Source organism: Schistocerca gregaria, chromosome 6 (genome assembly GCF_023897955.1).
Source record: "Schistocerca gregaria isolate iqSchGreg1 chromosome 6, iqSchGreg1.2, whole genome shotgun sequence".
NCBI classification, from domain to species: Eukaryota; Metazoa; Arthropoda; class Insecta; order Orthoptera; family Acrididae; genus Schistocerca; species Schistocerca gregaria.
In genome coordinates this window covers 389,527,685-389,554,727 of record NC_064925.1, presented here as the reverse complement: position 1 = coordinate 389,554,727, position 27,043 = coordinate 389,527,685, and the positions used below count along the sequence as shown (strand labels likewise).

General features: G+C 42.5%; 1 protein-coding gene across 1 annotated transcript in view; it reads right to left on the bottom strand.

The window, feature by feature from the left end:
* Positions 1-9,282: 9,282 nt before the first annotated feature.
* Positions 9,283-27,043, bottom strand: part of LOC126278692 (uncharacterized) — a 49,944-nt gene continuing 32,183 nt past the window's right edge. Inside the window, exon 3 of the mRNA XM_049978953.1 lies at positions 9,283-9,844. Coding sequence (XP_049834910.1) covers positions 9,602-9,844 — 243 coding nt within the window. The 3' untranslated portion in view covers positions 9,283-9,601. The remainder of the gene's footprint in view (positions 9,845-27,043) is intronic.

Genomic DNA, 27,043 nt, shown 5'->3' with positions numbered 1-27,043 from the left:
GGCAATGTGTGCAAAGACTAGAGACTGGCAGACAGAGGGTCTGCAAGGGGGGGGGGGGGGAGGAGGAGGGGGAGAGGAGAATGGAAAACGAGAGGTGCAAAACAGGAAGGTAATAGGGAAGGGGAAAGGATGGATAGGTATACTGGCAGAGGGCAGAGCACAAACACAATGAGAGAATGCAAGAAGGGAGGAGGTGATACGACGAGGGGGCAGAGACGGGTGGGTGGAGGGTGTGCGGGCAGTAGGTTACCATAGGTTGGGGCCAGGATAATTTCAGGATCAGAGAATGTGTTGTAAGAATAACTCCCACCTGCAGTGTTCATCAAAGCTAGCGGTAGAGATGAGGACCCAGATGGCCCCGGTTGTGAAGCAGACATTGAAATCATGCATGTTATGATCAGCAGCATCAAGTGACACAAGGTGGCCTACTTTGCTTTTGGGCATAGTTTTCCAGTGGCCATTCATCCTGGTGGACAGCTGGTTGGTAGTCATACCAATATAGAAAGCTGTGCAATGGTTGCAGCAGACCTGATACACAACATGGTACTGGAGAGCAAGGAATTCCATTTCAGAATTTAATCTGCGGCACAGCCATGATCACCTGGATGGCACCGTCGTATGCCAACCATTTTATGGGCCACCTATGAGGAAACCTTCCTAGCCTCCCAAAACCCCAAGCCCCTCGTCTAATTCATGTTCATTGATGATATCCTCATGATCTGGACTCAGGGCCAAGATTTCCTATCCTCATTCCTTCACAGCCTCAACAGTACCTCTCCCATTCACTTTATCTGATCCTGCTCAACTCAGTGTGCTACCTTCCTGGATGATGACCACCTCCTCTCTGATGGCTCCATCCACACTTCTATCCACATTGAAACCATCACCAACAATACATGCATCTTGAAAGATGCAATCCTTCCCACACAGCCTTGCCACCTGGGTACGGCATATGTCCAGTGACAAGAATTCCCTTTCCAGTATGCTGAAGGTCTCACCAAGGCCTTCACAGACAGGCACTATATGCAGGTCCTAGTCCACTAACAGATTTCCCATCCCATTTCGCCACACACGCCACCAATCCTCCCACCACCCCTAGGAGACAGCAACAAAACAGTGCCCCCTTTGCTACTCAATACCACCCCAGAATGGAACAAATAAACCACATCCTTCATCAAAGTTTTCATTACCTATCACCATGCCTGGTATGAGGGTCATCCTACTCAAGATCCTTCCCACTCTTCCTAAAGAGGTATACAGTCACCCATCCAACCTCAACAACATCCTAATTCATCCCTATGCCACACCCAAACACAACACCACAGGGGTCACATCTCCGTGGAAGATCTAGATGCAAGTCCTGCCCACTCCACCCACCCAGCACTTCCTATTCCAGTCCTTCACAGTCCTATTTTATCCCATCAAAGGCCAGGCCACTTGTGAAAGCACCATACTCTGCACCAGCTCTGATGCATCCACTGCACTGATTTTTATATTGGTATGACTACCAACCATCTGCCACCAGTATGAATGGCCATTGGCAAACTGTGGTCAAAAGCAAAGAAGACAATCTTGTGGAACAACATACTGCTGAACATGACATGCCTGATTTCTATGTCTGCTTCACAACACAGGCCATCTGGATCCTCATCTCCAACATCAGCTTTTACAAACTGCGCAGGTGGGAGTTATTCTTACAACACAATCTCTGCTCCCAAAATTATTCTGTCCAAACCTATGATAACCTATTGCCCCCACATCCTCCACCCTACATTTTCTGCTTCCTTGTCCTTTCACCTCCTCCCCTCCCACATTTCCTTATGGTGTTTGTGCACTGCCCTCTACCAGCACCCATACCCTGCTATCGCTCCTCCTTCCCCACCCCTCTCCAGATTGCTATTCACATGACAGTTGCATTCCAATCAAGAGTTGACAGTGGTGGTGGCTGTGTGTGCTTGGCTGTGTGAAGGAGTGTGTGTTCTTTGCTGAGGGAGGCTTTGGCTGATAGCTGCATGTGTAATAGTCTTTTTGTTATGCCTGTTTGCAATTCAATGGGTCATTTTTACAGTGAGTGGCAATCTATCCTACCTACTATATATTGTTATTCCAGCCTGTAGTTTCCATTGTTTAATATAAGAATTCAAAATATTTACTTTGATTATTAAGTTGTTCAACTGTAGCATCTACTGCAATTAGTGTTTGATCAATTGTAAAAAAGAGAGAGAGAGAGTATTTCATAATGTTCTTTTGGATGTTTGATGGATTCATCTTGTATTTCATGTAAGTTCCTTTCTCTTCTTCTAATGCAGTGTCATGTTGTCACTGATCCTAAATTAGCCTCCACATTAGTTTCGGCAGCAAGTTATTTTGCATCAGTAGTAGTTTCATCAAAGAATGAACCCAATTGACAATTTGTAAAACATCTTATGTAGTTTTTTGAAACTGCAAATGCAAAGGCTAGATCAAAATCTTTATTTGCATCACTTTCTGACTAGATTAATGGAATTTAGTATTTTATGCTAAATAACTAATGTACATTGAAACTTAAATTGTTTAATATAATTTAATGAACCAAATCCCCTCTCTCTTTTTAAATTACTGGTTTTCATAAATGCTTAGCAAGGCATCATGTACATATCCCAATTGGAATTTCAAAGGCTTTAAGGCCTCATTTGTACTCTTCCATATAATGTCACTCAATGCTTTGCAAGTTAAACCTTGAACATGTTTTAAAAGTACTGCCTATTGAAAAGTAGACAGCAAAAAAAAAAACTTTTTTTTGGGCAATCTTGAAAAAATTAGCAGCTTCCAAGGATGCTTTTGGTATATCATTAACAACAAGATTGAAAGACTGGTTACTATATGGAACACAGAATGGTCATGCCTTATATTGTTTAATTCTGGATTGCACTTGTGCTTCAACACCCCTCATAAAGCAACTGTTGTAACATCTGTGCCCTCTGTTGAAGTTCTCGAATTATATCAGACATTAGCTTTCCTGTGGATGTGGCAATTGGTAAGAAGCCTAAAAAGCTTTCATTATTTTTAATTTCAGTATCAGATTTATTCTTTGTGACATATCTGGTTACAAGGGTTATTTGCTCTAAATTACTAATGTCAAGAGTACAGTCAAAAATTATGGAAAACTATTTGGATTTTTTTTTAATTTCATCAGTAATATGAGAACACACTTTGATGCAGCTGATCATATTGTATATTTTTCCCTGATACAGTGAGCTTTATACTGTTCTTTTTTTTAGCATACTACAGATGAGCTTTTCCATAATGGGATCAAATTCAGATAATACTTCAATTATTTTTAGGAAATTACCGTGTTGTTCTCTTAACAACTTGTCGCTTGTAGTTTGGAAAGCTAGACCACTTTTACCGAGCATTTTAGTAATTGTTAAGGCGTTCGTGGCCACTTCTTGACAAACTTTGACAATGCCAGCCACTCATGCTGGCAAAACGTCAGAAAAATCATTAGATGAACGTCGGCCGAAGAACCCGAGACAGAATCCAATAGGCAGTTTGTCATTTTAGTAATTGCTACAATTATTAGAAACACCCCATTCCAATAATTTGTTTCAGCATTAACAATTCTTGGACTGGCCACGTATGTAGTTTTACAACACCAATCTTTGGTTCACTTCAGGCAATAATTTTTGGAGCTTGAATGTTTTTTGGAAATTTTGTGCTCTTAAAGATCCAGCTTGGTACTTCCAACTTTTAACCCTAGTACTCCATCTGGGTTCATACATGACCCCAATCAATATATAATTGACTGTGTGTACTAATCATTCAGAGAACAACGTACTGTCGTTTAATACTGTTTGTTTACATTTTATTTATTACTATTATTATTTATTTATTATTATTATGGTGTGTGTGTGTGTGTGTGTGTGTGTGTGTGTGTGTGTGTGTGTGTGTGTGTGTGTGCGTGCGAGTATACACCTATCCTTTTTTCCCCCTAAGGTAAGTCTTTCCGCTCCCGGGATTGGAATGACTCCTTACCCTCTCTCTTAAAACCCACATCCTTTCATCTTTCCTTTCCTTCCCTCTTTCCTGACGAAGCAGCCACCGGTTGCGAAATCTCGAAATTGTGTGTGTGTGTGTGTGTTTGTGTGTTATTTTATTGTAGCTGTCTACCGGCACTTTCCCGCTTGGTAAGTCTTGGAATCTTTGTTTTTAATATATTTATTTATTATTTAGACACATTTCACAGTTTTTTTAACAGGTATGTACATAGTAGAATTAAATTACATGTGGCAGAGTAATTACATATCAGAAGTTGCAATATAACTCTAAGCCATAATTTGTTTCACTCATAAATGTTTCACAATGGCTTCACATTTACAGAAAATGTGATGAACAACTCAACAGGAAACATAATTCTAACTGGAATCCATACCATAGTCATCTGCACATATTTTGCAAGTAGTAACTATTTCAGAATGTTCCTTGCAAACAAATTTGTTACATTTTTTGCATGTTGAACTGTATTTTGTGTCCTTTGATTGGGGGCAAATGGGGCATCAGCCTCGCTTTCTCTTCTGATTGTCGGGTATTACGTCTGGATGTCCATTGTCTAACAGATCATCAAATCCACACCGTTTGATACTGCTGATAATATCCTTGTTCCTTGCTTGTGGTAAACTCAAACGATGTTCCACTAGGGGCTTTGCCATTTCTTTGGCCAACTTCATTAGAAAAAGACGTCTCTCTGGTTTTTCAACAGCAACACAGAAGAGTCTGTAGGCATTGAGTGCAGCTAGATCGACAAGATCATAAAATACTGATAATGGCCAACATTCTGTACCCTTTTTCACAGAATAGTAAGAGCTCATTTGATCTAGCGTATCAACACCTGATTTTGTTGAGTTGTAATACAACACTACTTCTGGTTTTCGTTTCATGTTGTTTTCTTTGGGCACTTCAAATGATTGATGTTGTGTTGACAGGAGTAGCACAGCCTTATTTCTCTTTGTAACGTACAAAACTAATAGGGTTTTACCACTGTATGCAAATCTGGTAGTGCATTCTTCCCATGTTTTTGAAGGCAAAAACACTTTTGGGACTTCTTTTCTTGTAGAACGTAGAGTACCTACAAGTGTCAACTTCATTTTCAACAATTCTTGGCCAAGGTCATAGCTTGTGAAAAAATTGTCAGTGGTAATATTCCTACCACTGCCAGCCAGATGACGCACTAAATCTAAGACCACTCTCTTGCCTTGATTCACTTCTCTCACATCACCACTCCTTCCAGTGAACATTTGGAGATTTGTCAGATAACCATGTTCACAGTCTACTGCGCACCATATCTTGATGCCATACTTTCCTGGCTTTGAAGAAATGTAGACCTCGAAACTGCATCAACCTCTGTATACGCAAAGATTTTCATCAACAGTAATGTTGCTGGAAGGTATAAATGATGTTTGACATTGCACGGCAAACAAATCAATTATTTCCTGTACAGCTTCAGCCTTATTTCCAGTCCTCTCTTTCCTTTCAAGTCTTGTGATGCGGTCGTCAAAATGAAGTGAACGCAGAATGTCCTGATATCGCCTCCTCGACATAGTAGCACGGAATAGAGGAGTGCCATATGCAGAGACCCAAAATTTGTCAATAGGTTTCCCCCGGCTCTTCTGTACGCCATACATAATCAGCAAGCCTAAAAATGAAAGAAGCTCGCATCTGAGCTGTATCGCGCCAGTCAACTAATTTTCCCGACACTTTCAATTCATTTCCTCGTTGATTTGTGAACTGGACTATTATATCCAGCAATACGTTAGTAATAAACTGCCTGAAACAGTCAACAGCTGAGCTAACACTAACTGTACTAGGAATACCTGCTGAAAATCGTTGTATGTTGCCGATTGGAAATCTACGAATTGATGATTCTTTTGCATTCCATGCAATATCCCGACCCCTGCTTACCAGTACTTCACTTTCATGTTCTCCACTGTCGTCATTTTCAGCAAGAATATCATTTTCTTCTAATTCATGTAAACAAATTTCATCACTTTGGTCTACCTATGTCTCTGTTCCATCATCTTCGGCGTCACTACCTTCTGAATCACTACTGCTACGAAATAAGTCTTCCATAGCTTGTTCTACACTATAGCCAGGAGCAAAACTTATTCCATCCATGCTGAAATTACACTGCAACAATAAACGTACAACAAACGTACAAACGAACTTCCAGTTTGAGGTTAGTTCTGAGTAACACCTGAATAACACCTGAATTCAGTGTTACCAACTCAAAATACCTAAGAAAGAGATTGATAGTTGATAATCTATACATTCTATGGATGTTACATATAATCTATCTGGGGTCATAATTGACCCCAACAGTAGTTTTTGTTAATTATTGATTTAAATGTTGCGTCAAGCGCTCTAAAATTTTTTGTCAGAGAACTACAATACTGTGTGGTAAAAGTAGTAAAATTCTGGATTTTTACAAGAAATAGAAATATTATTTTAACCATAGTAAAGATGATTGGGGTCACCTATGACCCCAGAGTGAGTCCTAGGGTCAAAATGTTGCAACAGGAACAGTAAACAGTTTTCTGAAGAAGTGCACTAGCCAGTCTCATAAAACTTGCTCTTTGTTGATTAAAATTTGAGCAAAATAATCTGCACTAAAGTGTCAACCAGTGTCATTGGAACGAAATTTGTAAATGTGCAGCAGTTTTGGTGGATGCCGTCTTACTAAATTCTTGGCCACAATGCTGGACCTAACTCAAAGCATGTAGAATGCTTTCTGTGGGTGTCACATTGGTGCCTTCTTCTGGTGATGGTAGTGTCAGATTGTCATCAGTCTCAACTGATTTAGAAAATTCATACATTTGTTTGTCATTGTCACCGTTTGAAGATTTTGTATTTTCTTTTATAACTATAATTGATGTTGGTATCTCAGTCAAAGAACTTTCCTTGGCCACTGCTCATTCTGAAAAATAAAGATTTGTCCATGTTTTAAATAACAAACTCTCAATTAACATAGCTTAAAAGTTATATTCTGTGAATTGGCATACAAATACTTATTGCCTGCACAAAATGTTTTTCATGTCCTGTGAATGAAAGGAAGTAATATGTAAGTGTCTTTTAATTGGGCCTGTCAGCAACTTAATTTATCTTCCTTATGGTAAGTAAACCTATCTTTTCCTACAATGTTGATATCCCTAGCTGGAATTTCCGTTGTCTGAAAGTATAGTATCTTTACGTATGTGTTTTATATCATCAAATATTTCAGCAAATCATAAATAATTATTAAAAACAATTTTATAATTCTTGATTTTGAGATTTCATTCAGCCCAATTATTGAAATATATTATTATAAAACACACTTTATCAAAACACTGAACTTAATAATTGTCTTATATTAATAATTTAGAAAATCATTTTCAAAAACAAAAATATAAATTATTATACCTATACAATACAATCAAATTTGATACAGTATTCTGTTGATTCAATAGACAGTTTTTCTGGATAAATTACAGATTTATTTTATTTAAAGATGCTTTTATTGTTTCAATTTGACAACCTATTTATCAGTATCCATCAAACTAAACAACAGCTGGATTATACATGTAATTAAATTTTAAAAAAGCTGCCGCTTGTTTTACTGTGAACCACATAATAGCTCACACAACTGTGCAAGTGACATCTCAGAGGGAGCAGAGACCCTTTGCCATCTCAGTAAACTGTGAAAATCAATCGGACACACTTGATTGCATGTAACAGACCACACAGCGAGAGAAGTTATCATACTCGCATGACTACAGCTTACTTTTTGTATTTGGAAGCTGTAATTTTTTTTAATCGCTGAGTACTGAACACAATAACATTTTTCTCACATTTACAGCCAAAATTGTGGCAACCTGGGCAAACGTTTGGGATGTCCACCTCTATATCAGGCCCTTTTCACGTTGGGCTGCTGCAGTGTCAAAGTGCAACATCCTCAGAGTAGCAAGGAAATGGTTGCATGACAATTTCATTGAACAGCGGTATGGCCATTCTCAACTCTCCAAAACTGACTGACATCTTCATTTCTTGACTTATAAAGACTAGTCAGGATCAGAACCTGGAGAATTTTTTTTCCATTTTGTGCAAATCTCTAACTACCCAGTTCTTGTACGTGATTCAACCTACCTTGTTGGTCCACATACACGCTTTGTCAGTGAAGGGTATGGAAAACAAAAATATAAAACAAGACCCTCCATTATCACAGTTCCTAATCGAACATTTTGTAGGTCCATGTTCTTCTTTCAAAACATCACTTTTGCTTTGTCTACCATAAACTCCAGCCTGAGGGGCTGTAGCTCATATTTCATTCCCACTATGAGAACATAATAAGACATATGCAACAGAATTGGACTAGATTTTAAATTTTCAGCTACACCTATCTCATCATCATTATCAATGGAAAATTCAAACTCACTAGGTGGGTTTTCAGAGTTAGAAACTGCTCCACTAATTCCCTTATCTCCTCATCTGATAGTCCTCTTATCTGTAAATTTCCCAGTTTGTAGAAAAGCCAACATGTATGAAATAATGCACCAAAATACACGTGTTTCTCACTAGGAAGACTGTTGAACAATGAAATAATATCAATGCGAGTCAACAATAACATATATAACAGATGCTGTGCAGACAGACATCTAGTTATTCAAAAATTGCTTCTAACCGCACAAGATTGCGGTTATGAGAGGAAATGTGAACCAACACTGAAGACAACTCCAGGAGTAAATTTTTCCAAAATGATAAAAATCATAGATGGGCCTCTGAGGCCAATGTTAGTTAAAGGGTTGTTATTTTTTGCGTTTTCAGATCCAAACATGAGTGTTTTAATGTTTTGTGTGTGTTAAATCTATGGCATTTACGAGTTCACAAGATGGAATAGTGCCGTTTTCGGGATTCCATGGGTCTAATGCTGTGACTGGCTAACAGTTCAAGCAGAGTGAGCAGCCGCCATGCTAGCACACTGCATTTATTGGTTTTTGTATTTATACTTGTATATTATTAAGAAGAAGAGAAAAATATTATTGTATTATTTAACACATTTAAGGAGGCATGATGGTTTTCTACTTTATGCCTGAATAAAAAATGTTTTCCACCCCTTTTCCTCGTGCATGACAAAATGGCAATACCAAAAACTTCTAGCATTCAGTACAGTACGAGAATTTCAACAATAATTATGTTCACACTAGCATTCAGACACAAATACTGAACTGCCAGTTTTTCTTTAGATTTCTTCTTTTAAATAATTGGACCAAACACTACAATATATTCACCAATTTTATTTGTGTAACATGGCATATAATGAATGATTGGTCAGAGAAGGTTCTAAATACTACTCGGTGTATACAGCTTATTTGCACAGTCTGTTCGCAAAGCTGTCTCCAAACAACCGATATTTGTAAAACTAAAATAAAATTAGTCCCTCAGGTTGCTCACCTGAGCCAACTCTACAGGAAGCAATAAAAGTCTAGAACAGCAAACATTTCTATAGAATGAGCATCCATTAAAAGCTTCACTTATAGAGTTCAGAATCTTGCACACTGTGGTCTCTCAGTCAAACACTTATACACACTGACACTCAAACAGAAGGTGACTCTTCCTGTGTCTGACGCTGCTGTCGGTGCTGCTGCAAGGTCGTAATCCGTTGCCGCAGCATGTCTGTCCACTGCTCCTCTGGAACGGTGGATGCCCAAGCAGGCACTGCAGTTGGAGGCAGGCTGAAGCCCTCCATGGCAGCTCGCACAGCGGCCGCTCCCTCTGTTCCCAACGCAATGTCCCTCGCTGGGCCGGCCCAAAGCTGTGAGATGCTGCCATTACTTGCCTGCAGCAGAGGAAAAGAATCACTGGCACCAAATGGTGATGCAAGAAATTATATTTGAGTAATGGAAAAAAAAATCATTGCTTTAAGTAATACTTTTAATACATGTGATATTCTTAAACAAAATCTTGGCACAATATTTAAAAAATATCATAACTGTATACACCTAAAAAAGAAATCTAGTTTGCCCAAATCCAGAAAACAAGAACCACTAGAAAATATTCCACCCCCAAGCTACAAAGAAGTGATCACAGCAAGTAGCTCACTCAAGAACTGCAAAATAGCAGTAGAAAATCAACTGGTTTCGGAACTCTAGCACCATGCCAAAAATCCAACCCTTTTAAAACCTACAACATAAATGCATAATCAGCATATGGAATATGGAAATTTTCATCAGGAATGAAACACAGCAACAATTCATCCACTGGAGGGGGGAAATGGGTAATGGGAGGGGGGTGGGAAGGGGGGGAGTGAGAAGTCAGATTCAGATACTTACTGGAGGATATCCCTATCTGAAGTCACACAGAAGATTTTATCCAAAAATATTTAAATAAGAATCCAGGAACAATTTGAATCAAGAGCTTAGCAACCAGGAGCTAGTAATCACCTTTCTTCATTTCAAATGTGCACATGACAGTATCCAATAGGAATCATTACTAAAAGCCCCATTGAATTGGGAGTATACCAAACTGGGGATAACACAAGAATACTAAATCAAGTGTTAAATTTAAGGTGGATTGTCTGAACTATTTACAATCTGAAATGAATTTTGACAAGAGTATGGCCTCTCACAGATACTGTTATTCTGGAAAGTCATATGAGAATGGAAAAGGAGAGTCTACCAAATTCCAAACATCACACATGTAGAAACGTACAATTTCACTGCCTTCAATTAGCGCATGATCCTGCACTACTGGCAAATGATGTGAAAGAGGCTTAACACCAAACTGAGAAACTAGAAGTCTTAGCAACAAAAGTGGAACTACAAATCTCATTTTGAAAGGTGGAAAGTTGTAAATAACGGGTTGTTTCAATATGGATTTCACGGTTTTAAGGCTTGCATTTATTTACATTCAACTTACAACTATAAATAATACATTGAATGAAAGAGCAACCCTGACAGTTATTCTTACCAGTGTTTGATGTGAGCACCATTCATCACACAGCGCACATCGAGTCAATATGCGAGTTCTTCCCAAACCCTGATCACTGTGTCTGGAGTAGGTCTAATTGTCGCAACAACTGCTTCACTCCTGTTTCTTAAGTCAGGTATATCAGCTGGTAGTAGAGGCATAAACACACGATCCTTTACGAACTCCCAAAGGTAAAAATCACACTGTCTCAAATCGGGCTGACATGAGGCCATGGGAAACAAACTCTGTGAGCACTCCAGTGGTCAAGTATGTCATCATTTAAAAATTGCATACTGAGTTAGGCCACTGAGGTGGAGCACTATCTTGCTGCCAAATATAGTTCTGTGGTTCAGCTTCTTCCAATTGAGGAAAGAGCTATACCTCTAGTACATCAAGATAACGAATACCAGTTATAGTTGCTTCACCAAAAAAAGAAAGGAAGACAAACTTTCCACCAAGACATTGGGGGGAGTGGGGGGAACGAAGAAGAAGAAGAAGAAGAAGAAGAAGAAGAAAGAAAGAAAGAAAAATGTTTGATTTAGGCAACTTTCATGCATCTGCACGATCTCGTGGGGATTTGCTGGCCCCCCCAGATGCACTCATTATGTGTGTTCCCATTTTCACTTACGTGAAATGTCGCTTCATGACTGAAGGTGACATGATACAGAAAATCTACATCATGGAGCAACATTTCGTTTGCTACATTGGCAGGTAAACTGCGGCCTGTAGACTCTAGAGTTTGCAGTAACTTAACTGTAAGGCCATAGCTGTAGGCATCTCCTTAAAAGTTTCCACATAGATGTCACTGGAATTGCTAGTTCACAGCTATCCTTCTGAAATAATTTATTCGGGCTACACATGAATGACTCACTAGCCACCACCTTTGCTACTGAAACTTTCTAACAGATGACACATGAAAAAGAGCATGTGTACAGGTACACAACAAAAATAAAATAATGGAAAATCCAGGATGGAATGTAACAATACGAGAGAAGGAAAGTTGCTACTCACCATAGAGCGGAGATGCAGAGCTGCGATAGTTACAATAAAAAGATTCACACAATCATAGCTTTCGGCCATCAAGGCCTTTTCATCTCTGCTATATGGTGAGTAGCAACTTTCTTTCTCTCGTATTGGTACAAAACAAAACTGAGTTGCTCTTCCATCTGATGTATTAATTATAGCTGTAAACTGAATGTAATAAATGCAAGCCTTGAAACCCTGATATTCATACTAAAGCAACCTGGTATGCTCTAATGTCATAACTTGGAACACAAAGCACGACTCATACCCCGTCCTCAGGAGGAGACAAGGTACTGGCAGAAGTAAAGCTGTGAGGATGGGGCGTGAGTCGTGTTTGGATAGCTCAGTTGGTAGAGCACTTGCCCGCGAAAGGCAAAGGTCCCAAGTTCGCGTCTCGGTCCGGCACACAGTTTTAATCCTCCAGGAATTTTCATATCAGCACACACTTCACTGCAGAGTGAAAATCTCATTCCGGTTTCCATATAGCCTGTCAGCAAGTTCATTGCCTGGGATTCCAACCGGACCATTCGAGGGCATAGACGGACTCCTGGATGGTTGCTATCAAAGGATGACGAGAGTAGCACTGGTCGATAGCTTGTAGGCTGCTCAAGGAGTCAGTACATAGATGAAATGACTCAACAGGGCATGAACGGACATGCTCAAGAGCAGGAGATATAGCCACCAGCTCTGCAGTGAAAACAATGCAGCCATCAGGCAAGGAATGCTGTTCAATATGCCCTCCATGGACATACTCGAAGCCGACGTGACCAACAGCCATCAAGCCATCACAGTAAACTGCCTCATGGCCTCAGTACACGTCGAGAATGGAGAGGAAGTGTCGGCGGAGAGTCGTGGGGTTAACTGAGTCCTTAGGGCCATGTAAAAGGTCCAGGCGAAGCCATGGCATAGGTGTACATCATGGAGGTGTACGTGAGTGGAGCTCAAGCATAGGTGGTAAAGGCAAGTTCAGATAGAAGGGATTGGACGCCAACTGCAATTGTAAGTCCTCACCTGGGCTGCCGATGCAGGCAATGAACTGCCGTCGTGGGAAAAGGAGACGGTGATTCGGATGCGCAGGAGAACTATGAACATGTGCAATGTAACTGGCGAGCAGTTGTGCACACATGACCTGCAGTGGAGGGACTGCAGCTTCCACCAGGATGCTCGTCACCAGACTTGTCCTAAAATCTCTCGTCGCTAGTCGAATGCCACAGTGGTGCACTGGGTCGAGTAAATGCAATGCTGAGAGTGCCGCCGAACCAATGTGCTCCCTGCCGCCATTGGCTAAGCAGCTGCCAGCAGAAAGTCGTATACTCCTAGCTCACTCATTTGTTACATAGTTTAATTCTTAATTTCGGGCGTATTATAGTATTTGAGAGTTGTATCATTGCGATTTAGTACCTGAATAGTGTAAAATCGCGTAGTCTCCTTCCGCCGCCAAGCAGTGTCTAAGCAGTGCGCAAGCAGCAGCATTACTGCATTTACTAGGCGATCTTGTATTTTAATAATTGTTTAAATTTTGTGTCGATTTGTTTGTGCTCTCTGTAGATTAATTCAAACGTTTTTTGCACAACAGTTTTTAGCATGGACAGGGACTGCAACTGCTGTTTCCGGATGCAGGCTGAGTTGGCATCCCTTCGCTCCCAGCTTCAGGCAGTGTTGGCTTCGGTCACACAGCTTGAGGCTGTTGCCAATGGGCATCACTGTGGGGGTCCAGATCGGGGTTTGTCAGGGACGGCCAGCTCGTCCCACACATCCCCCGATCGGACTACGACTGTGGCTGCCCGAGATACTGCCCACACTAAGGCTGATCCCTCACATGTGGTAGAGTGAGAGGTCGTCTCGAGGTGTGGCAGGGGGCGAAAGACATTCTGGAGGGCTGAACGGAAGGCCTCTCCAGTTTGTACTGATCTTTGGCCAGAGATGGCTGCTTGTCCTGTTCCAGAGGTTGCCCCATAGTCTGCAAGATCTGGGCAGTCGCAAAGGGTGGGCTTACTGGTAGTTGGGAGCTCCAGCGTCAGGCGCGTAATGGGGCCCCTTAGGGATATGGCAGCAAGAGAGGGGAAGAAAACCAATGTGCACTCCGTGTGCATACTGGGGGGAGTCATTACAGATGTGGAAAGGGTCCTTCCGGATGCCATGAAGAGTACAGGGTGCACCCATCTGCAGGTGGTCACTCATGTCGGCACCAATGATGTGTGTTGCTATGGATTGGAGGAAATCCTCTCTGGCTTCCAGCGGCTGTCTGATTCGGTGAAGACTGGCAGTCTCACTAGCGGGATGAAAGCAGAGCTCACCATCTGCAGCATCGTCGACAGGACTGACTGTGGACCTTTGGTACAAAGCCGAGAGGAGGGTCTGAATCAGAGGCTGAGACGGTTCTGCGACCGTGTGGGCTGCAGATTCCTCAATTTGCGCCATAGGGTGGTATAGGGTGGTGAGGTTTCGGTTTCCGCTGGATAGGTCAGGAGTCCACTACACGCAGCAAGCGGCTACACGGGTAGCAGGAGTTGTGTGGCGTGGACTGGGCAGTTTTTTAGGTTAGATGGCCTTGGGCAAGTACTGAAAGGGCAACAGCCTCAAAGGGTGCGGAGCAAAGTCAGGACATGCGGAGACGAAGCAGCAAACGGTATTGTAATTGTAAACTGTCAAAGCTGCATTGGTAAAGTACTTCAAGTGCTGATAGAAAGCACCGAAGCTGAAATCGTTATAGGTACAGAAAGCTGGGTGAAGCCAGTGATAAATTCTGCCGAAATTTTTACAAAGACACAGACGGTGTTTAGAAAGGATAGATTGCATGCAACTGGTGGTGGCATGTTTGTTACTGTTAGTAGTAGTTTATCCTGTAGTGAAGTAGAAGTGGATAGTCCCTGTGAAATATTATGGGTGGAGGTTACACTCAACAACCAAGGTAGGTTAATAATTGGCTCCTTTTACCGACCTCCCAACTCAGCAGCATTAGTGGCAGAAAAACGGAGAGAAAATTTGGAATACATTGCACATAAATTTTCTCAGCATATTATAGTCTTAGGTGGAGATTTCAATTTACCAGATATAGACTGGGACACTCAGATGTTTAGGACGGGTGGTAGGGACAGGGCATCGAGTGGCATTATACTGAGTGCACTATCCGAAAATTACCTCGAGCAATTAAACAGAGAACCGACTCATGGAGATAACGTCTTGGGCCTACTGATAACAAACAGACCCGAACCTTTCGACTCTGTATGTGCAGAACAGGGAATCAGTGATCATAAGGCCATTGCAGCATCCCTGAATATGGAAGTTAATAGGAATATAAAAAAAAGGGAGGAACGTTTATCTGTTTCGCAAGAATAATAGAAGGCAGATTTCAGACTACCTAACAGATCAAAATGAAAATTTCTGTTCAGACACTGACAATGTTGAGTGTTTATGGAAAAAGTTTAAGGCAATTGTAAAACGCGTTTCAGACAGGTACATGCCGAGTAAAACTGTGAGGGACAGGATAAACCCACCATGGTTCAATAACAAAGTTAGGAAACTACTGCGAAAGCAAAGAGAGCTTCACTGCAAGTTTAAAAGCACCCAAAACCTCTCAGACAAACAGAAGCTAAACAATGTCAAAGTTAGCGTAAGGAGGGCTATGCGTGAAGCGTTCAGTGAATTCGAAAGTAAAATTCTATGTACCGACTTGACAGAAAATCACCTTTTTCCAAAGCTGTTTCACAGAGAAAGACCACACTGCAGTTCCTTCTCTAAATCCTCGCACGAATGAAAAAATGGCTGACATCGAAATAAGTGTCCAAAGGAATAGAAAAGCAACTGGAATCACTCAACAGAAAAAAGTCCACTGGACCTACCAATTCATTTCTACACAGAGTACGCAAAAGAACTTGCTCTCCTTCTAACAGCCGTGTACCTTAAGTCTCTAGAGGAACGGAAGGTTCCAAATGATTGGAAAAGAGCACAGGTAGGCCCAGTCTTCAAGAAGGGTCGTCGAGCAGATGCGCAGAACTATAGACCTATATCTTTGACGTCGATCTGTTGTAGAATTTTAGAACACATTTTTTGCTCGAGTATCATTTAGTTTTTGTAAACCCAGAATATACTCTGTAGGAATCAACATGGATTCCGGAAACAGCGACCGTGTGAGACCCAACTCGCTTTATTTGTTCATGAGACCCAGAAAATATTAGATACAGGCTCCCAGGTAGATGCTATTTTCCTTGACTTCCGGAAGGCGTTCGATACAGTTCCGCACTGTCGCCTGATAAACAAAGTGAGAGCCTGTGGAATACCAGACCAGCTGTGTGGCTGGATTGAAGAGTTTTTAGCAAACAGAACACAGGATGTTGTTATCAATGGAGAGACGTCTACAGACGCTAAAGTAACCTCTGGCTTGCCATAGGGGAGTGTTATGGGATCATTGCTTTTCACAATATATATAAATGACCTAGTAGATAGTGTCAGAAGTTCCATGCGGCTTTTCGCGGATGATGCTGTAGTATGCAGAGAAGTTGCAGCATTAGAAAATTGTAGCGAAATGCAGGAAGATCTGCAGTGGATAGGCACTTGGTGCAGGGAGTGGCAACTGGCCCTTAACATAGACAAGTGTAATGTATTGCGAATACAGAGAAAGAAGGATCCTTTATTGTATGATTATATGATAGCGGAACAAACACTGGTAGCAGTTACTTCTGTAAAATATCTGGGAGTATGCGTGCAGAATGATTTGAAGTGGAATGATCATATAAAATTAATTGTTGGTAAGGTGGGTACCAGGTAGAGATCCATTGGGAGAGTTGTTAGAAAATGTAGTCCATCAACAAAGGAGATGGCTTACAAAACACTCGTTCGACCTATACTTGAGTATTGCTCATAAGTGTGGGATCCGTACCAGATCAGCTTGACGGAGGAGATAGAGAAGATCCAAAGAAAAGCGGCGCGTTTCGTCACAGGGTTATTTGGTAACCGTGATAGCGTTACGGAGATGTTTAGCAAACTCAAGTGGCAGACTCTGCAAGAGAGGCGCTCTGCATCGCGGTGTAGCTTGCTCGCCAGGTTTCGAGAGGGTGCGTTTCTGGATGAGGTATCGAATATACTGCTTCCCCCTACTTATACCTCCCGTGGAGATCACGAATGTAAAATTAAAGAGATTCGAGCGCACACGGAGGCTTTCAGACAGTCGTTCTTCCCGCGAACCATACGCGATTGGAACAGAAGGGAGGTAATGACAGTGGCACATAAAGTGCCCTCCGCCACACACCGTTGGGTGGCTTGCGGAGTATAAATGTAGATGTAGATGTAGATGTAGATGAACCAGACTCCCGTAGTCAAGGCAGGATTGAACAAGGGCTCTGTAGAGCTGCAGCAGCATAGAGCGATCTGCACCCCAGACGGTGTTGCTCAGGCAACAGAGGACACTGAGGTGCTATCAGCACTTCCGCTTAATCTGATGAAGGTGAGGAAGCCCGGATTTCCCCGTTAAAAATACACTTTCTCCCGGATGAAAATACACTTTTTCCATGTCAAGTGACAGTATACTCTTCCTCAGCCCTGTAAAAGTCATCAATTCTTTGAATGTTTATGGTTTTATATACCGACGTAAAATTTCCCGCCACTTTAGAAAACTAAACGCAGAGGGGGAAAACACGTTTTGAAAGACCTTTGATATGCACCAACATGTACGCTGCATATTTCTGCAATACGAAGGTATAAATTCGAGTTCCACCATACACCGCATGTCACTTTCTGAAGCATTGAAATCGAGATTGCGATGTGCTTTTGTAAGCCAGTCATAGCTCATGTCACATGATATCGCCAGCTGATGACAGCATAGGACACGGTGTGTATTCAGCCAATAGAAAAATCACTCTTAAGTAGCGCGAACACACAAATAAGAAAAGTTAACGGTTTAAATAAATATACATAGCATTCACATATAATATTGGTCTCTAAGATTAATAAGCTGGAAGAGACGCTAAGCTTCCACATACAATGTTGATTTCTTTTTGCGCGCGTTACACTTCAAGATACATCACATAAATGTGCCAGAAAAATTTTTAATAAATTCGTTTCAAATAAAGCAGAAAAGACTAATGAAAGCCAAACCTCTTTAGCAAACCGACAAAAATAATTGTATTGTCCTGCAAGGCGATTAATGCTTGACTGTCAGGAAGGTGGAGATAAAATCTAAAACTAATAACATATTTTAGCCTTCTGTAATAATGCAAACGTATTTATTTGATAACTCCCTGCCGCTAAAGTTCTTTTGTTATCATTTAACATGAGAACAATAAACGAAAAGGAAACAACAAAACCACTGAACGTAAACACTGGTCACGTGGATACGACCCATCTCCCCACCAAAACTCAGACTGCTCTGGGCATCAGCGCCAGATTTACTATATTTCCGAACCTATGCAATATTAACCAGAAGCGAAAGAAGGTACTACTCATACGAGACTCAACTGCGTATGTGCTAGAGCCCGCAACTGCTCAAACGAATCTAATTTAAACAGTTGTCACACGTCACGCTCATCGGAAGCAATTTGTTGTTAGGAAGCATTGCATAGTCTTCCTAAAGCCTTTGACACACTTTGCTGTTGGCAGATGCTTGTATGAGCACTGTGTTTTGTTGTTGTATACGGCACATTTACTTTCCAACTTAAGTTTTCTTCTTTTTTTTCATTCATATTTTGTTGCTGCAGTATTATTCTGCAATAGTGGGATACAGTACTATCCTTTGTTTGAGCATTGGTTCTTACCAGGCAAAATCACTAAAATTTTAACTGAAAGCTAAAACAATGAAATATTCTCGGGATTCTAAACAATTCCCGGGTTTTTCCCGGTTTTCTCCCGGATGAAAAAATTCTCGGGTTTTTCCCAGATCTCCCGTTTGTCCCGGGTCATATACACCCTGCTGGTTAACGCAGTGACAGAGCCGTTTAAAGACTATGAGGTGCTCCAGGGAAGGGGGCCACTTATGCAGCTGTAGAGCTCGCTGACACTCCTTAGTTGCCTCAGAGACTTCCAGTGACCACCAAGGGTCAGCCTTTCACCGGGGGCACCCTAAAGAATGAGGTTCCACATTTTCTGCCGCAGAAATGATCATTGTAGTTACCTGCTCAACCACCAAATCGTTGTTAGCATGTAGGGGAGATTTAACAGTGACAGCAGAGGTGAAGACTTCCTAGTTTTCCTTGTTTAAAGCTCATCTGGGCAGGCGTCCGAGGGGCCAGACACCGGGGCAGACAGGAAGATGGGGAAGTGGTCACTACCACACAGGTCATCATGTGCTCTTCAGTGGATAGATGGGAGGAGGCCAGGACTGCAAACCGAGAGATCAATGGCCGAATATGTGCCATGTGCCACACTGAAATGTGTGGGGGCACCTCTATTTAAGAAGCAGAGGTTGAGTTGTGACAGTAAGTTTTCGACATCTCTGCCTCAGCCAGTAAGCACGATGCCACCCCACAAGGGGTTACGAGAGTTAAAATCTCCAAAATGTAGGAAAGATTTAGGGACCTGATCAATCAGTGCAGTCAATGCATTCAGGGGTACTGCATCATCTGGAGGAAGATATACATTGCAAACAGTTATTTCATGACGTCCTTATCCTGACAGCCACAGCTTCAAGAGGTGTTTGAAGGGGCACAGCTTCACTGCATACTGAGTTCAAGACACAGACACAAACTCCACCTGACACTCTATTATAGTCACTATGGTTCTTGTAATAACCCCTATAGCCGTGGAGGACAGGGGTCTGCATTTCCAGGAACCAGGTTTCCTGAAGGGCAATGCAGTAAGCAGGTGTGAAGCTTAAAAGTTGCCATAGCTCAGCCAGGTGGTGGAAAAAACTGCCATAATTCCATTAGAGGATGGCGTTATTGTGAGGCTGGGAAAGCATGACGTGTGCAAGGAGGCAGGTTATGCCTCAGGGTCACCTGCTGCCACCGATTGAGTATTTGTAAATATTTCTATGGTGGATGAGGCATCAGTGAGATTCAGGTCTGCAGGGGACGCTAATATCTCCACCACATCCTTAGATGCAGAACTGATAGGGAGTGGTGGTGTTGGGGCCACCAGAGGTTCCTGTTTTAAACAGACTTCGCCGTAGCTTGCTTGCACTCTCCCTTGTCTTTAGGGGCTTGCAGGGAGAACTTCTCTGAAATATCTTCAGGCACAGAGGAAGACCATGAAGCTCTTCATCCAGCAGCTTTTAGCTCCTTGAGCCACTGGCGAGTGTCCACCATTGCATCAGTGGAGATCTTGGGAGAGAGGGCCCGAAGGGACCCCTTCCGCACGAGAGGAGCCGGAAGAGGCTGTTGCTTCTCCGGCAGGGAGGAGGGGACCAATGGCACCTGCATTTGGGGGGTCTTGCTCCTGAAGTAGGTGCTTTGGGAACAATGGAGGAAGATATGCCCCCTACCACCAAGGGCACGGATGTATTCTGGTGGCCTGGCGGGGCCACTGTTCGTGGCACAGAATGAGGAATCACTGGCACTAGGGACGGAAATGACGACGTAGCTGCAGCATATGTCGACGTCAACCAAATGGGGTGTAATCTTTCTAATTTGTGTTTAGCCTCTGTGAAGTCAAGCGGTCCAGGGTCTTGTACTCCATGATTTTCTGCTCCTTTTGGAGTACTGGGCAGTCTTGCAAGCAGGGGGAGTGGTGCTCTCCACAGTTGATGCAAGTGGGAGGTAGTGCACATGGAGTATCTGGGTGCAGTGGACGTCTGCAATCTCGACATGTGGCGCTGGAAGTGTAGCATGAAGAAATGTGCCTAAATTTTCAGCACTTAAAGCACCGCATAGGGGGAGGGACGTATGGTATAATGTCACAGCAGTAAACCATCACCTTGACCTTTTCAGGCAATGAATCAACCTCAAAGGCCAAGCTGAAGGTACTGGTAGCAACCCTGTTGTCTTTGGGTCCCCTGTAAACGTGCCAGGTGAAATGAACACCCCTTCATTCTAAATTGGCGTGGAGCTAGTCGTCAGCCTGCAAGAGGAGATCATGATGGAAAATGATCCCCTGAACCATGTTGTTGCTTTTATGGGGAGTGACTGAAACAGGAATATCACCCAGCTCGTCACAGGTGAGTAACGCTCGGGATTGGACTGAGGATGCTGTCTGAATCAAGACTGCACTGTTTCGCATCTTGGACAGCACTATCATTTCTCCAAACTAAACCTCAAGGTGTTCAACAAAAAACTGGGACTTCGAATGTAGAAAGAAGTCCCCATCAGTTCTGCTACAGACTAAAAATCGAGGCAAATATGGCTGTCTCCATTCTGTAGGCCTACTTTCCTCCCATGATGTAGTGAGGGAGGGAAACGACTTAGGGTCATACCTGTCAGCATTGTATTTGATCTTGCCCTTCTTAGAGACTGCTGGTACCATATGGTCACCAGCAAGAGACGACTTAGTCCACATCATTACGGGTCATCTGCCCTGATGCCACGCACTCCAATATGGGGCTCTCCCCACATGCGCCACCCAGCCACAGAAAAGGCCAACATGCATGATGGCCATTGCCAGAAGTCCTGATGCCCCAGGAAAACAGGCATGTACTCCTTGGCATACCTGGCGAGTTTACAGCTCAGGCATCAGCAGTGCGATCCCTGTGTTGTCCGGGGGCTACCACCAAATGGGTACATGATGGCCCCACCACAACGGCTGGCTAACATGCTGGATACTGGGTGCAGAGAAATCCAGTATTGTCATGAGGACAGAAGACAATGGAAGATGACATACCCCAGAAAGTGTCCACACCCAAATAGTTGACTCGCAGGTGGGAATGCAAAGCAATGACAAAAGATTCAGGAGATCGAATCTGAAGGCACTATGGATAACCCATGCACCACGTAGGGCATTCTTTCCCATATCACCTGCACTTCTGTAGAATTCTGAAAAAGTGGAAGGCCAAACCAAAGAATGGGACCTGAACTCATAAAGCCAAAAAGTGAGACTCCTTTTAGTAGTCTCTTACGACAGGCAGGAATACCTCGGGCCCATTCTAACCCCTAGACGTGCAGAGGGATCAAAATCTCTGTTCTCGGAAGTCCTAATTCCTGGCAATTTTCTTTTCTGTTCCCAGAATAAGATTTTTACCCTGCATTGGAGTGTGTGCTAATATGTAACTTCCTGGCACACTAAAGTTGTGTGCTGGCCCGAGACTCGAACTTGGGACCTTTGCCTTTCGCGGACAAGTGCTCTACTGATCGAGCTACCAAAGCATGACTCATGACCCCTGCACACATCTTTACTTTTCTGCTACGATTTAAAATAGATTCAACATAGTTCATGTTTACACCATACACGAAAGCCAATTCCCAACCAGTAAACAACCAACTCCAACAAGTGGCGTTCGTGGAAATGATTAAACTCAAGTATGTCTACCACCATGCTCACTTGATTACAATATAAATGAGGTACTGAAATCTATAAGGGCCTAAGCACACCGCCATTGATCCCATATTTAAGTGAATATCAGAGAAACCTGTGATACAGCTTTTGGTGAATTTTCATATATGCAATGTGGGCCTACAGCACAGATAAACCTCACACACACACACACACACACACACACACACACACAAAGAAAAGAAAACAGTGAACCGTCCAAGCTTAAGAAGTGCAATATTAAGTAAATATAAAACAGCCGTGATACGTTGGATATAGAATATGAGCCATGTGGTGAGAATACATTACTGTCATAAGTAAATGTTATAAATAGTGAGAACAGGTGATATACCACATAGATATCTCACAGAAATGAAAACAACAAATAAATGGGTGTGAATTATGCTACAGCAAAGGAATTCAAGAGTCAAAACTTCCAAAACCGAACGCAACATCAAAAACGTGTTTTGTCATAGTATAGAGAAACTGTGAGATTGTGAAACAGTTGCATTCATTTGATGCAGCTTATGTGACAAACTATTATAATTTCATCATTTCCTCGGGAGTGATCACATTCACATGAACTCCTAAATTTAGCAAGCAGGTGTATCTAACTCACTTATCAGGTGTACAAATTAGCTGCATTGGTAAGAGATTCCTATCATATGATACACGTACTGTCATTAATGCCATTATGATACACCGGACCTTTTTATCAGTGGAGGATTCGGCTGACTTGTTGCCTCGCCACCAGACATTGTGATTCCTGTACGAAAGCCACTTCCTTTCTGCTGCTAATAGAGTACTTGTGCAGAATCAATTGTCATTATAGGTTCTTTCCTTACACCAAACTTTTGCAAATGGACATTATGCCATGACACAGACACAAATTAGAATACATAGACCAGCAGTAAAAAAATAAGAGGGCTGAACCTGGCTCGCCTGCTTGCTAGTCCAACAACGTGACCATGTACCCATGACATTGTCGTTCTCTCAGGTCGGTCTATTTTGCACTTCTTTTCCTTGGACTGTTCACTGTTTCTATTTAGATTTTTTTCACATTTCAGTACACCGTCTTCCTGTTTTCATGCTTGATCTGTGTTCAGGTTTTGACAGGCTGTCAACTGGGCCATCTTACCACAAAATCAGAGGGGGGTTCGATGGGGAGTTTCCATAATCAGCGCCTCAAATGGATTACTGTATGATAAAATTCATAACTTAATATACCATAACTTATTCATAAGCATGCAAAATGGATTCAGAAACACACAAAATGGGTTTACTCTCAGTACAACTTTAACATATACTGACATCTGATATGATTTTACTAAGGTATTTAGTGAGTGACTTAGCATATCTGACGAGTGTATTATCATCAAGCAGGATTTATACTGAGCGAACGGGGATAAAAGTCTGACACAGTATGCTGCCACCTGGCGGCTCTGACAAACTTGTACTTGAGTGCCAAGGGCAAGCAGTGCACATCTTGAATCGTGCATGTTATTAATCAAATCTGTATGTATTTGGCCCATAAGGCAATTACATCACACGAGTTGTGCATGTGCAGTAGCTGCTTAAAACATGCATAACTGAAAGTGTGTTGTGACCCTATTGACCAGTTTCATGGAGTATAGAACAGCAGCAGCAGCAGCAGCATCACGGTACAGTTAGGCGCCATATCTTTCAGATTGCAACACCTATGTCACATTTAATGTCATCCAAAGAAAACTAACCAATAAATCGACAAGAAGTGGGAAGTTAGGGTGTTCACATGATCTTACACAGCAGCTTGGGGATCTTCGATCCCAAAGGGGAAACAGCTCAGTCAGGGAGTCAAAATGGGCAAATAAAGAGCTAAAAGAAACATCAGGGAAGCAGGAAGAGGAAAAAACAAGAGGGGGATGGGGGCAAACGGTGAGAGCAGGGACACCCCAGAAACACTAAGCACACTGGGGCACCAGCAGAACCACTGAACCTTCCTGATCACCACACCATACCATGATCACAAAAAAACAGGGACAACACCAGGGAAAGAACACACAAGAAAAGGCGAAACAAAACAGCACAAAAGACCAGACAAAATATACAGGAAAAGGGCAGTGTTTGGGAGGGGGAAGGGGTGGGGAGAGAGTCTGGCCGATATGGAGGCAAGGCCAAGGCCTCTGTAAGAAATGCCAATGCCAACCAAGCAACTGTAGTTGAAGAGAGTAATTCAAGGACTTAAACCTGGGAGGACAGATCACTTTCGTGAAGAAAACCAATGACAAACTTAACCACACAAGTGTCATCCGCTAACAGCCAGTACAAGGAAGGTGGAAGAGCATATTTAGTGTGGAGGGCCTAAAGGTAGGGCAGTACAGCAAAATACGGATCACTATGACTGAGGGCCCACAACTACCAAAGGGGGGAGGTGGGGGGGGGGGGGGGGTGAGGCTCATTGCAGAGTAAAGAAACCATTGGTCAATCTATGATGGCCAATACATAGAGGGAAGAATGCCATGTGTTGGGAATCTCCTTGATTGCACAAATTTGATTAGACCCCCCTGCCCCCACAACAGTCAGTCCATAATTAGCACAGACAGATTTGACGTAAAGCTGCAACTCCTCCCCTCCCCCCAGGAGGGGTTACAGAGAATGAGGGGTAGGTGGCCACCAGCCCTGCCAGATGATCAGCAAACTCTTTATCTGGGATATCTATGTGGCCAGGAACCCAAAGGAAATCAACCGAACAAGCAGCACTGCCAGGTTCGGCGAGAAGGTCATGGGTGGCAGAGATCAAGGGTAGCGGGAGAAACACTGAGTGATAGCCTGAACGCCACTCACTGAGACCATACACAATGAAACTCGGGTGAGAGGTGGGGGGGGGGGGGGCATTTAATAAAGCAGAGGGCCCAATAGGGGACTCTCAATTTCACAGTAAATAACCCACATGAGGCAGACAAGAGATGATGCTCCGATCCAGAGGAAGATGTGAAGTCATATTCCACATGCATAGTGAATTTAGCCTCCCCCCATGAACCATGGACCTTGCCGTTGGTGGGGAGGCTTGCGTGGCTCAGCGATACAGATAGCCGTACCGTAGGTGCAACCACAACGGAGGGGTATCTGTTGAGAGGCCAGACAAACGAGTGGTTCCCGAAGAGGGGCAGCAGCCTTTTCAGTAGTTGCAGAGGCAACAGTCTGGATGATTGACTGATCTGGCCTTGTAACAATAACCAAAACAGCCTTGCTGTGCTGGTACTGCGAACGGCTGAAAGCAAGGGAAAACTACGGCCGTAATCTTTCCCGAGGGCATGCAGCTTTACTGTATGATTAAATGATGATGGCATCCTCTTGGGTAAAATATTCCGGAGGTAAAATAGTCCCCCATTCGGATCTCGGGCGGGGACTACTCAAGAGGATGTCGTTATCAGGAGAAAGAAAACTGGCGTTCTACGGATCGGAGTGTGGAATGTCAGATCCCTTAATCGGGCAGGTAGGTTAGAAAATTTAAAAAGGGAAATGGATAGGTTAAAGTTAGATATAGTGGGAATTAGTGAAGTGCAGTGGCAGGAGGAACAAAACTTTTGGTCAAGTGACTACAGGGTTATAAACACAAAATCAAATAGGGGTAATGCAGGAGTAGGTGTAATAATGAATAGGAAAATAGGAATGCGGGTAAGCTACTACAGACAGCATAGTGAACGCATTATTGTGGCCAAGATAGATACGAAGCACACACCTACTACAGTAGTACAAGTTTATATGCCAACTAGCTCTGCAGATGACAAAGAAATTGAAGAAATGTATGATCAAATAAAAGAAATTATTCAGATAGTGAAGGGCGACGAAAATTTAATAGTCATGGGTGACTGGAATTCGGTAGTAGGAAAAGGGAGAGAAGGAAACGTAGTAGGTGAATATGGACTGGGGCAAAGAAATGAAAGAGGAAGCCGACTGGTAGAATTTTGCACAGATCACAACTTAATCATAGGTAACACTTGGTTCAAGAATCATAAAAGAAGGCTGTATACGTGGAAGAAGCCTGGAGATACTAAAATGTATCAGATACATTATATAATGGTAAGACAGAGATTTAGGAACCAGGTTTTAAATTGTAAGACATTTCCAGGGGCAGATGTGGACTCTGGCCACAATCTATTGGTTATGAACTGTAGATTAAAACTAAAGAAACTGCAAAAAGGTGGGAATTTAAGGAGATGGGACCTGGATAAACTAAATGAACCAGAGGTTGTACAGAGTTTCAGGGAGAGCATAAGAGAGCAATTGACAGGAATGGGGGACAGAAATACGATAGAAGAAGAATGGGTAGCTTTGAGGGATGAAGTAGTGAAGGCAGCAGAGGATCAAGTAGGTAAAAAGATGACGGCTAGTAGAAATCCTTGGGTAACAGAAGAAATATTGAATTTAATTGATGAAAGGAGAAAATATAAAAATGCAATAAATGAAGCAGGCAAAAAGGAATACAGACGTCTCAAAAATGAGATCGACAGGAAGTGCAAAATGGCTAAGCAGGGATGGCTAGAGGACAAATGTAAGGACGTAGAGGATTATCTCACTAGGGATAATATAGATACTGCCTACAGGAAAATTAAAGAGACCTTTGGAGATAAGAGAACCACTTGTATGAATATCAAGAGCTCAGATGGAAACC